General features: G+C 56.3%; 1 protein-coding gene across 12 annotated transcripts in view; it reads left to right on the top strand.

Annotated features, from left to right (window-relative positions):
- DYSF (dysferlin) overlaps positions 1 to 12,389 on the top strand; it is a 205,276-nt gene that overhangs the window by 104,905 nt on the left and 87,982 nt on the right. For all 12 annotated transcript variants that reach the window (XM_005867776.2, XM_005867772.2, XM_014540931.1 and 9 more), the window contains 6 exons: positions 1,693 to 1,824; positions 1,909 to 2,075; positions 2,902 to 3,016; positions 3,302 to 3,407; positions 3,645 to 3,787; positions 5,104 to 5,277. In XM_005867776.2, the coding sequence (XP_005867838.1) occupies positions 1,693 to 1,824; positions 1,909 to 2,075; positions 2,902 to 3,016; positions 3,302 to 3,407; positions 3,645 to 3,787; positions 5,104 to 5,277 (837 nt within the window). The remainder of the gene's footprint in view (positions 1 to 1,692; positions 1,825 to 1,908; positions 2,076 to 2,901; positions 3,017 to 3,301; positions 3,408 to 3,644; positions 3,788 to 5,103; positions 5,278 to 12,389) is intronic.

Here is a 12,389-nt window from a genome sequence, read left to right as displayed (position 1 = left end):
GACTGGGGGTGGCGGGGGAAGGGGGGGTGTCAGGCATTCCTGCCGGGGCTGGTGGGCTGGTGGTTTGGAGGGGAAAAGGCTGCTAACCACCCCAGGGAGAGGACAGCTGAAGAGAACAGTCATGTCCAGGGGGTCGACTGGGGGTGGCGGGGGAAGGGGGGGTGTCAGGCATTCCTGCCATGTCCCTGGGGCTGGTGGTTTGGAGGGGAAAAGGCTGCTAACCACCCCAGGGAGAGGACAGCTGAAGAGAACAGTCATGGGGAGGTTTCCAGGGGGTGACACTTGGGGTCACGGGCTGCTCCAGGCTTCATTGAGGATGAACCTTAGCAGAGAGGCTGGGGGAAGGGTGAGAGCATCATGGCCTTGGCCGGGCACCCCTTCCGCACCCTCTTACCTGGACGGGCTCTGTCTCCAGCATCCAGGCCTCCTCCATCAGGGAGACCCCTTACCCCGGCCTCTCTTTCTCCTTCTCAATCCATCAAAATGACTTTCTTGTCTCATTCTGCACCCTGTCTCAGAGGAGTTACTGCTCCCAGCTCAGGTACATGAAGCCAAGACACTAATACGTTCCTTCCTCTAAGGGACAATGCAATGTGTTTCTCTAAGGGTGAGGCACTCCTGCCCCGCAGGCCATATCTGACCCTGATTTCAATCAAACGGTGAAGTAGTTGGGGAGAATACATCTCCTGTGTTGGGACACTGTGGTTATTCCCTTTTGGCAGAGCTTGTGAAAGTTTCAGGCTAAAAAGACCAATGAATAGTGGTTAACAATGCTGATAAGCACTTGAAAGGGTAGAGGTATCAGATGATACACTCACATCCAGCCAAGAAAACCCCAGAAAAACAGACAAACAAACAAACAAACAAACAAATCCAACTGAAAATGAAGGGGGAGGCTTTAACCTCTTCACCTTCCAGACCTGGATCATCGTATCTCCTTTAGAGACTTCCTAGAACTGCATTCTCCAATATGGTGGCCATATGTGCTGTTTCAATCTAAATTAATGAAAATGAAATAAGCCCTGGCTGGCTGGCTCAGTTGGTTGGAGCATTGCTCCAGACACTAAAAGGTTGCGGGTTTAATTCCCAGTCAGGGCACATACCTGGGTTGTGGGTTTGATCCCTGATTCTCTCACATTAATGCTCCTCTCTCTGTCTCTGTTTCTCTTTCTCTTTCCCTTTTTCCCATTCTCTCTCTCTCTCTCTCTCTCTCTCTCTCTCTCTCTCAGCAATAAAAACATATCCTTGGGTGAGGATTAAAAAAATGAAATAAAACTAAAAATTTAGTTCTTCAGTCACACTAGCTACAGTTTAAGTGGTCAGTTGCCACATGGACTGGTGTCTACCATATTGGGCCACGTAGATAGAAATCATTAACATTGTAGCAGAACATCACATTGGACCCTGCTTCCTAGAAGAGAACAGAAATGAGGATGAGGCGGGAGAGGAGAGAATGGGGGATGCTGGTCTCTGTAGAGAGCATGTAGGTGGTGGTGGTGGGGTGCAGTCTTCTCCTTTGATGGGAAGGAATCTTGGCAGGTGAGGAGAAGGTATTTGATAAATCACACACATCTCTTCCATGAAATGCTGATAAGTCCTTTGACAGGGCACACACCTAATGGGGTGTCAGGCTGGTATGCCCACTCCCATAGGCCTCCTCTAGTTGGGTTTCTGTTCTTCTCTGGTACCCAGTATCCGATGGAGGATGTGCCCAGAGTCCGGATGCCAGTGCAGATACGGGTGAAGCTCTGGTTCGGGCTCTCTGTGGATGAGAAGGAGTTCAACCAGTTTGCCGAGGGCAAGCTCTCCGTCTTTGCTGAGACTGTGAGTACCTGCCACCCTCCCCATGCTCCCTCCCCCCCTAAGCTGCCACCAGACCCACTCACTCCTCTACTGCTTGCTCTCCAGTATGAGAACCAGACCAAGCTGGCCCTGGTCGGGAACTGGGGCACGACGGGCCTTACCTACCCCAAGTTTTCTGATGTCACGGGCAAGATCAAGCTACCCAAGGACAGCTTCCGCCCCTCGGCCGGCTGGGCCTGGGCTGGAGATTGGTTCGTGTGTCCAGAGAAGACGTGAGTTGTGGGTAGGGAGGGCTTGGGGACCCCTCCGCCTCAGCCCTTTTCCTGAAAGGCCTTGGCCTTTTTCATTCCTCTGCCTGCTCCCCCCACCTCTGCCCTGGTCGTAGGGACCTCCACCCGAACCCCCCAGAACCGGGGCTCACTAGCAGCATTCGTCTCTGGAAGGGCTCTAACCACCGGAAGGCTCTTTATTATTAAATCAGAGTTGGCCTCCGTCAGACTTCGCATCTGACTTTGCTCCTGTTGGTTGCAGCCTTTCCTCTAAGACACCACAGAAAGCCGCTTCCTCCTCCCCCGTTAACGCTCCTCGTGCCCGAGGCCCTTTCTTCCTCCGTGTTTCTCAGAACAGCATCATCCTTCTCCACCTCACTGATATCTGTCTCTTTCTCCTCTCTTCCAGCTGGGTTGACATTCAACAACTGTTTCTTTTAAACGTTAAAAACATTGAAGTATGATTTGTATTGTAGTTACGTACTCAGCTATTAAGCATACAGCTTGATAACATTTCCCATCTCCATAGTTACCTATCGAGCTTCAACTACCCCCAGGCTTAGGTGTCTTCAGTTGGTCTTTCTCTTTCTTGGGGGCGATGTATTCTTCTGCCCTTGAGTGTCCCTAGGTCTTCCTGGTCTCCTTTCTCTCTCTCCTCATGCTTCTGACCCCTCCTCACTCTCTCCCCTCTGCCTGTCTTATTGTGGGTTGGGGTGAGGCTGATGCAGGAAGGTTGTTCCAGGCCTGGGCTGCTCTGCTGGAGGCTGTGGGTGGATGTGGGGGCGGGGGGGTCCCTTCAGCAGAGGCGCTGACTGTCCCCCGCCCACAGCCTGCTCTATGACACTGATGCGGGCCACCTGAGCTTCGTGGAGGAGGTGTTTGAGAACCAGACCCGGCTCCCTGGAGGCCAGTGGATCTACATGAGTGACAACTACACGGACGTGGTAAGGGGGTGCTCCAGGCAGGAGGGGTCCGCTTTCTTAGATCCTGTAAATTGGGGCCTGAGAGGGACCTGTGAGTCAAAGAAGGGCGGGACCTTTTCTCTCTTGCTCCGACGTCCCCAGCCTCTGTGCTTCGGTTACCAGCGGGACAGTGTGAGGTCCGGCTCGGGTAGGACTCGACCTGAGTCACACCTGGGGCGTTGAGAGTGTATGTTGTCAAGTGGCATCTTCCCAGCCTCCCTGCTCACGCCCGTCTCTCCTCGTGCTTGCCTGTCCCTTGCTGCCCAGAATGGAGAGAAGGTACTTCCCAAGGAGGACATCGAGTGCCCACTCGGCTGGAAGTGGGAAGATGAAGAGTGGTCCACCGACCTCAATCGGGCCGTGGACGAGCAAGGTGGGTGGCACATGGAACCCGGTGAGCCCCACCCTGGCGAGCTCACAAGGTGTGCTGGTGAGGACAGCTGAGTGCAGGGCGCCTTGGCCTGGGGACTTCCTGGGTGAGCCCTCCCTGCAAGCTACCGGCTAGGAGTCAGTGGCCGCCAGTGAGTCTGTGAGCATGCCCCGCCTGAAGAGATAGCTCTGCAGAGATGGAGAGTGGCCGGGCCATGAGTGATGGGTGCCCCTCCCCCAGGCTGGGAGTACAGTATCACCATCCCCCCGGACCGGAAGCCGAGGCACTGGGTCCCTGCCGAGAAGATGTACTACACCCATCGGCGGCGGCGCTGGGTCCGCCTGCGCAGGAGGGACATCAGCCAGATGGAGGCGCTGAAGAAGGTGAGCCCAGTGGATGGTGGGTGGGAGTGAGGTCTTGGTGCGGGAAGGCAAGCTGGGAACACACACACACAGGTGTACAAAGGACATGTATAAGGCACATGAGCTCACTGGAGATGCTCACAGATCACACTCAGCACATGCACACATCACACCCAGCACAAACACAGATACACACAGATCACAAGTAGCACACACACAGATCACATATGACACCTAACACATGCAATATCACACCCCCCCACACACATAGATCACATTCAGCACATGCACATCCCACACCTACCACACACAGTGTCACACCCAGCACTCACACTGCATATGCACACACCTGTTCTAGAGTCCCACAGATGCCCATGTCTGCACAGCCCCAGAGACCGCCTCCCCGGCCTCTGGTCTGTGTCCTTCCTTCCCAAGCACACATGGAATTGTACCCCAAGAACCAGGTCTCCCCAGTGCAGGAGTAGCTTTTGGCAGGGCCCATGTCCCTTCCTCCCTTTGGGCACAGACAATCTGGAGACAGATGTCGCTGGGTCCAGGGGAAGGCAAGGCTCTTGGGCAACAAGCTGTTCGTGGTGCCATGAAGGAGACAGACTTCACTCTCTGTGAAGGGGCCCCAGGGGACAGAGGTGAAGGCTCGCCAGGCATTGTGCCTCACTCCCTCACCACCAGTGTCCCTCCTAGACAGTGCGACGCTGGCCCCTAGGACTGGCCCTGGTCACTGAGCTCATGGCCCAGATCTGGGGCAGTCACAGGCCACCCTTTATCAGGAGCTGGAGAGGAAGGGGTTTCCAGGCCCCCCTCCACGCTCAGTAAAGGGGAGAGCGGGGGGTCCCTCCATAGCTGACCTAGGCCCAGCGTCAGGGGAAGAAAAGCTGGGGCTGGGAACTGAGATCTTCATTTTGCCTCTGCACTGCAGACCCACTTCCATTTTAGAAGCTGGGATGTGAAGAAGCAAAAGGAAACGATAAGACAACCTTGGATTCATGAAATCCACCCAAAATCCAAACAAACAAAACAAACCTGAAGCTCAGTCATCACCACCTCAGTCTACCTTCCCTTCCTGGCTCCTCAGTTCTCCCCACAACCTAGGGCGAATCTTTCCCTCCTGGTGTTCTGACCCAGAGTCCTTGTCACTGCAGAAGCTGCTCAGAGGGTTCCCCCTCCAGGCAGCTCTCCCAGGTTTTCCCATCTAGAGGGTGCTGGTGTGAGGTGGGAGGGGAGTTGTGGAGGGCAGGAAGGGCGCAGCTGGAGCTGAGCCCAGGACTCCCCGCAGGCCCGCCAGCGGCCTCTGAGTCTGCCCTGTTCTCCCCTCGCAGCATAGGCAGGCTGAGGCCGAGGGCGAGGGCTGGGAGTACGCCTCGCTCTTCGGCTGGAAGTTTCACCTGGAGTACCGCAAGACGGACGCTTTCCGCCGCCGCCGCTGGCGCCGCCGCATGGAGCCGCTGGAGAAGACGGGGCCTGCAGCTGTGTTCGCCCTCGAGGGGGCCCTGGTATGTCCCCTGCCCACCGGGCCTGGGTCGGGTGGGGTGCACCTGGGGTTCCCAGAGATGTTCAGGGCCGATGCAGAGGAGGCAGGGGCCCCAGGATAGAACCTTGGACGGAACATCGACCAGGTGTTGTGGCTTTGGGTCCTCTGGGGCTGCATGTGGAGAAAGTGGACACAAGTCTCAGTGTCTTCCTACCATGAAACTGCTCCTGTTCTGGCACCAGAAGACCTGCTGCTTCTGTGCATAGTCAAGATGGTCTGCCTTGTGCCTGGAGCCGAGGGACCCGTTCTTCTTGAAGAGGCTGGCATGGGCTGTGCTGGGGAGGCTTTGGCCTAGCCCAGTGATCCAGCCAGAGAGGTCTAATGACCCCAGATCAATCGCACTGTGCGTGCGCGCCCGCACGTGGTATTTTGTGGAAGAGCCACACTCAAGGGGCCAAAGAGCCGCATGTGGCTCGTGAGCCGCGGTTTGCTGACCACGGGCCTAGCCCATGGGCGTAGCCAGAGAGGTCTAATGACCCCAGGATTCCTTGGTTGGATCTGAGTGTCCTGGGACAGGCCATTGTGTCCCTAGGAATTTTGGGAGAGATGTGCCTCCAAAACTGAGCCCCAGCCCGGCTGTCCTGCCCAGTGCACACTTTCTGGAGCCAGTGGAACGGGGGGTCAGCTCAAGGTTATCCAGGGTCTGCATGATGTGTTCCCCCAAAGAGATGAGCAGGCCCTGCCAGGATATCTGAGTGGGGACATTCAGGGCTAGGATATGTCCTGTTCCCTGCTCTGTTGGCCTGGGGGTTCCTGGAGATGGAGTGAGATGTCCAGGATGAGACACCCCCCCTCCAAAATCCAGCCACAACTGCCCGCCCCCTGAGCTGGGGGGCTTTGGGTTGTGACCCTGGGAGCAGGCCCTACCAGCTGTGCTGGCTGATGGAATCTGAGCGGGTTCATGTGCAGCCAGCTGTGCGTGTGCACGTGTGCGAGTGAGTATTTGGTTGGGGTGAGGAGCTTGAGTCTTAACCCTGGGCCAAGGCTGGGTACCCATTTGTGGGGCAGCGCAGCTACAAGGGCTGGGGGAGTAGAGTGGGGCAGGGCAGCGGGGTAGAATGGGGTGGGGCTGGGGAGTACAGGGGACAGTTCTGTGACTCCCACTGTCTTGTCTGAAAGGCACAGGGCAGGGCCTGGCTGTGGTCGTGTGGCTCCAGCTGGGGGTTCGGGGCATAAAGACTGTGGCAGACCTAACAGTCAGGGCCAGGCCGAGGCGGCTGGGCAGGCACCTAAGGATCCAGGACTTGTTTTCTTCAGTGGAAACGCACCTCAAATGCCTAAAGGGAGAAGAAGAGTTTCAGGGCTCAGATGGCTAGGCAGAGCCCAAGAGATGAATGAGGCATTAGTTTGGCGGGAAATGGGTCCACGCAGTGTCCCAGGACTATGTTTCTAACGTGGTCTCCTGTCTGGTCTCGTTCTCACACCGGCTCCGTCCATGTGAGAGCAAAGATGGCACCTGTGACAAAAGGCTGACGTCATCTTTATAACCAGCAAAGCCCTGCTGGATAGAATAGCTCGGCCCTCCCGGCATCCTCTGTTTTGCTCACACTGGAGGCCGCGAGGAGAGGAGAATGCCACTCTCTTAGTAGCGCCAGTAGCCGTCCCGTGTGGGAGCCTGGGCGAGGAACAGCGTGTTCTGATTGGCCGTCCGGGGCCAGGCGCTTTTTCTGTGGTTGACAGCATCACCAGGTGGGGGAGAGGAAAAGAAAACCCCAAAGAGTGCTGGGCAAAGAGCTACAGATGATGACCACGGACCCTATTCAGTGAGCAGCAGGAGCCGGAGTGGGCGGCTAAGTGAAATGTGCTGGTCAGAGCTGGGCTTCAGGACCAGTAATGAAGGAGCTGTGGAGGCTGGTTGGAGGGAGAGCCTCCCGTCAGGAGACCATCAGGAATCTGGGTTAGGACAGGACACCGTGGCCATGTGGGATGGGAGCTGTGGACCAGAGTGGAAGTGGAGTGGCAGGGCCTGGGGAGGAAAGGGTCAAATGGGCTCAGAGGCCCTGCTGGGTGCACAATGGGGCGATTCCCATCGCCAGGCCACGGGCGGGGTGGACCCGGGGCAGCGATGAGTTCACGGCTGGCCCTGGCAAGTCTGACACACACGGTGAACTGCTGTGTGGGAAAGGCGGATGTGGCGGCCGCCTGCCAGGCGGCCCAGGGCAGGGAGGCCGGGGGGCACGGGGGCTGAGCGTCAGCTGTGAGGTGTTGGGCCGGAGGAGAGAGTGCACAGGCCAGAGGCGCGCGAAAGTGCATGGATGGAAGCGTGGACGGGCTCTGGGGCTGCGGGAAGATGAGCAATCCCAGGAAAGCTGTCTGAGTCTGACTTAGAGAAAGAACCAGGCGGACGGGATGGATAGTGTTTACGTGTGGCCGGCATCGGGACAGGGCCATTGGCCCATTTGACAGGAGCTGTCTGACCACTCTACTTCAGCGAATAGAACCTCCATCTGCACCAATACACAAGCAAACATACACACACATACACGTGTACACACATGCACACACACACTCTCCTTCCATGGTCATCTTTACTAGTACATACTTCCTGCTAAGACCAAGGCCAGCCTGGGCTCCTATCCCTGAGCCTGCTGTTCTTCATCCTGGGATGTACTGATGCCCGGCCAGGCACAGGGCAAAGGTCCAACCTGCAGGCAGACGGGTTGGTTTCCTGGGTGCCAGGACCCAGCTACTCTCCCGGGCACTGGTCTTTGCCTACTGGCCACCGATGCCTGCGGATGCACCGGGCAGGAGTGTGGTGGGTCATGGTGAAGGTTTCGTTCCAATTCTGCTTCCTCTGCTTCCTAGCTATGGGCCAGTCCTTCGTCTCTTTAGTGACTCTGTTACCTCGTCAGGAAAGTCACTGCATCCTAGGGGTGCTGTAAGGATTAAGGACACGATGCATGCAAAGAAGTGCTTCTAGGCCTCAGGAACATAGGAGCCATCCGGGGGTCTTGTTAAAATACTGCATCCTAGGGGTGCTGTAAGGATTAAGGACACGACGCATGCAAAGAAGTGCTTCTCAGCCCTTAGGAACATAGGAGCCATCCGGGGGTCTTGTTAAAACGCACCCTCTGCATTCAGTGCCTGGGTGGGGCCCGAGAGCCTCCATTTCTAACCAGCTTCCAGGTGATGCGATGCCGCTGGTCCAAGGACCACCTTTGGGTATCGAGGATGTAACGTGCACAGAGCATCATGAAGGTGAGGGAGGTGGTCACATTGCCCTCCCCCGCTCCCCCGGGTACCCTGAGAGAGGCAGGGTGTGTCCATTCTTGGCTGAAGGTGTGTGGCCAGGGTCCTGGACAGGGAGGCAGGGAACGATGACATGTTCTCCCTGCTCGTTGGAGGGAGAAATGTGTTCTTTACTTCAAATGATCCCTCAATTGGGTGGTGGAGGCCTGACCCATGGGAATGCCTGTCTGATTAGGACAGTGGTTCTCAACCTTCTGGCCCTTTAAATACAGTTCCTCATGTTGTGACCCAAACATAAAATTATTTTCGTTGCTACTTCATAACTGTAATGTTGCTACTGTTATAAATCGTAATGTAAATATCTGATATGCAGGATGGTCTTAGGCGAACCCTGTGAAAGGGTCGTTTGACCGCCAAAGGGGTCGCGACCCACAGGTTGAGAACTGCTGGATTAGGAAGAGAGACCTTCACATGTGAATGTGCATAAACCCAGTAGAATTTGCGCCTTTGAAGTGCAGAGGTGCCAAATAAGAGTCATTCCAGGGTGACTTTTTGGAGGAGGACATTGAGCTTGAAGGAGTTTAGGGAAAGACGGCGTGCGGGTGGTGGCCAGGTGGCCCTCCTGGTAATCTGACATTTCTGGGTGTCTGGGCCCAAGGACCAGGCCTGTGACGCCCCCTTGCCTAGTAGCACCCCTCTCCAGGCCCACGTGTTCCCCGGCAAGCTGGGCCTCGCTTGCCAGCTCCCCTCCTGAAGACGTCTCGCTGGAAGGCAGGCTCTGTCTGCTCATTAGCACAGGCAGCCTTTCCCTGAAACCTTCCGCTGGGGCCAAGCCTGGCTCCCTCCACGGAGCAGGAGGCCCTGGCTCCGTCTGCTAATCGTCTGCTGTCTCCATCGTGAGCATTATTTTATTTTCGTATTATTCTTTTTCCAGCTAATATCCTGGCATTCCCAAAGACACCGGGTTTCATAATCTCCCTGGCGTTCCCAGGGAGCTGGGAAGCGGAGCACAAAGCTGCTATTATAGCGCGTTCCATCCAGCCTCCCTCTCCTGCCCCACACCCCTTGCTGCCGCCACCGCGGGCTCCCACCCAGTCACCCCTCCTGACGCCACCGGCCTCTCTGGGAATCTGGTGACGGCTGCCGGGATGAGCTCACAGAATCCATCCTGTCGCTCTTGCCCTGGGCCTGCCCTCCACACACAAGGATTTTTCCAGAGCCCCGTCTCTGAGCTTGGCCCTGAGTGTCGGGAAGGATTTTCTGAGATGCCTGATCCTGGGCAGGGAGGGAAGGAGATGGAGACTCAGCAATTTGTTCGCATAGCCTGGGAGTTTTTAGAGCTGGAAGGGACTTTCATGTTCGAAAGGTGCTCTCCACCTGGCTTTGGAGCTGCCGGAGCCTAGAAATTGGATGCGAAGTTGTGGGTGTGCATATGTGTGTGCACATGTGTGTGCACATGTGTCTGATGTGTAATCGTATATGTGATGTATGCACACACAACACACATGCAAATTACATGTATGCGTGTGATACATCTGTGCAGGTGTGTGAAATGTGTACAATGCGTGCACGTGTGTGTGCAATGAGCATATGTGTGTCTGTGATGGGAAATCCTGGTGGAAGGTCCATGGTTTTCTTCAATTAATGAGAATGGAGGACCCCAAAGAGGGTAGGAAATACCAAATTCCATTTTGCCATGTCCCAGAGACCAGGCTGAGAGCTTTATGAGCACCGTCTCGTTCTGTTCTCACAGTGACCCCAGAAGGCTGGGTTCTGTTATTAGGCCCATTGTATAGTTGCGGAGACTGAGGTTCAGAATCACGTTGTCCAATATGGTAGCCACTAGCCAGCATATGTGGCTATTTAGATTTACATTTAACGTAATTAAAATAAGAAAATCCAGTTCCCCAGTCACACCAGCCACATCCCCAGGGCCCGGTAGCCACGCCTGGTGACCGCATGGGACAGTGCTGCCCTAGAACGGCTCTGAGTCCCTCTGTTGCCCCAGAAGAAATGGAGGCCTGAGAAGGGGTCTGCCCAGGGGCACAGCACGAGTCAATCTGGAACCAAGGCCAGAATAGTGGCTCTTCTGCTCTCCCTAGGATCGTCCCACTCCTGTTCCAGCATGATGTCCCTGAGTGGGGTCTGAGGGAGGGCCCTGGCATCTGGCCAGAGCTCTGGCGTGTGGGCATCACCCTCTTGTCTTGTAGTCAGGTAGCTTGGCCTCCCTGGAGCGGGAGGGGAGCTGTACGGAGGCCCACCCGGGAAGCGTCCAAGTTGCCTGGCAGAGGCCCGAGTCCTGACCAGAAGTGGGGAGGACCTACCGAGACAGGAATCAAGCCCCGGCCGGGGCCAGGGAAGGGCCGCTGGGAGCCAGAAGTGCTAGGAGAGGGGGTCAGGGAGAGGCTGGTGCCAGAGAGGAGTAATTTGAGATTTGAACTGGCTGAAAAGGAGAGATGTGGGTGGGGAGGGGAGGAGCCATCTCTGGACCTGGATGGAGCCCTGCTGTGCTCGGGGGCACCTCGATATCATGCCTGTAGCAGCCCTTTGAGCAAGGGCAGCGCCTGGGAGGTGAGAAGGGTTTGCCTCGTGACCTAACCACGGCCCGGGACAGGGTTGGCTCATACTGAGAGGTGGCTCCCGGTGTCCCTGGGTTCTGTTTATTGAATATGCAAATTGAGCACCTGTTCTGGACTTGGCATTGTGCTAGCAGGGCAGCTTCAGGGCTGGCTGCCAGCCCTCTCAAGCAGGGCCTCCCTGCCCCTCCTGCTCCCCCACATGGACAAACATTTGGGTAATTCCTCTAACTGTGCACACCCAGGCTCCGTCTAGCTCAAAGTTTGGATATGATGTCCGAAGGGCCCAGCTATGTGTCTGTGTAGCCGGGACAGAGCGCCAGCACGTGAATGTGTGTGTGTCACAGTGAGTGGATGTGCTGGCGCCCCGATGTCTGCCATTGTACATGCATGAGGTCTGCGCCCACTGTTCCCAGGGTGCCCTCAGCATTCACTGCCTGGTCTGGGACACTGTTAGGAACTATGCCCGAACACAGGTAGGGCCATTCCTGGCAAACTGGGACACACAGTATCCTCAGTACCGAGGCGCTCTGTCGTGGGATAGAGCCTGCTCGAGCGTGCCCTGCAGCCTCCACATGCGAAGACGTGGAAGCCCTGGAGGGACACATGCACACATGCAGGCGGACACACGTGGCATCGTGGACTCTCCAGGTTTCCTGATTCCACTCCCGCTCCCCAGGGCCCGGCCGGGAGTTTTGCAAGGAGTTTAGCAGCTGCTTCCAAGCCTTGGCTCCAGCTGTGACTTCAATGGGGTTGCACCCTCAGCTGCTATTCCACTTAAGGCTGCGATCAGCCCCAAGGAGGAAGGGAGGTCTGTGTGTTCCCGAGTTCCCTCTTTTAAAGGGTTCTCCTGCTCTGGCCTAGCCGGCTGGCCGGTGTGGGATTTCCCTAGAAACCGAGACCAGGGCAGCCAGGGCAGTGACGTGGGCCCTGGATCCCCCCAGGCCCTGCCTTAGCACTTGGCTCTCTCCTGCCCCAGAGCCCTGCTCAGGTCCTGAGTTCTGTGAGGAAGCAGGATTTACTCTCTGGCCCTTTATGGGCAAGTCTGCCAGCTGTTCTAGAGCACTTGCTACGTGTCAAGCATTGCCCTCTTCCCTGTTCCCATGTTATCTCACTTAACCCCCCCCAGCGATCCCAAGAGATGGGTTTTAGTAGTATTCCCATTTTACAGTTGCGTAAACTGAGGCACAGAGAAGACAAGTAACACTCCAGCTGTTTTCTGACATGAATATTGTGAACTGTCTTGTGGACCATGATGGGCTGTGCCGTTTGTAGCGCTCCACCCTACACCGCTGTGTTGCTATTTGGA

This window comes from Myotis brandtii, unplaced genomic scaffold, assembly GCF_000412655.1.
Source record: "Myotis brandtii unplaced genomic scaffold, ASM41265v1 scaffold251, whole genome shotgun sequence".
NCBI classification, from domain to species: Eukaryota; Metazoa; Chordata; class Mammalia; order Chiroptera; family Vespertilionidae; genus Myotis; species Myotis brandtii.
Note: the sequence above shows the minus strand (reverse complement) of the source record. Positions and strands in the feature narration are given on the sequence as shown.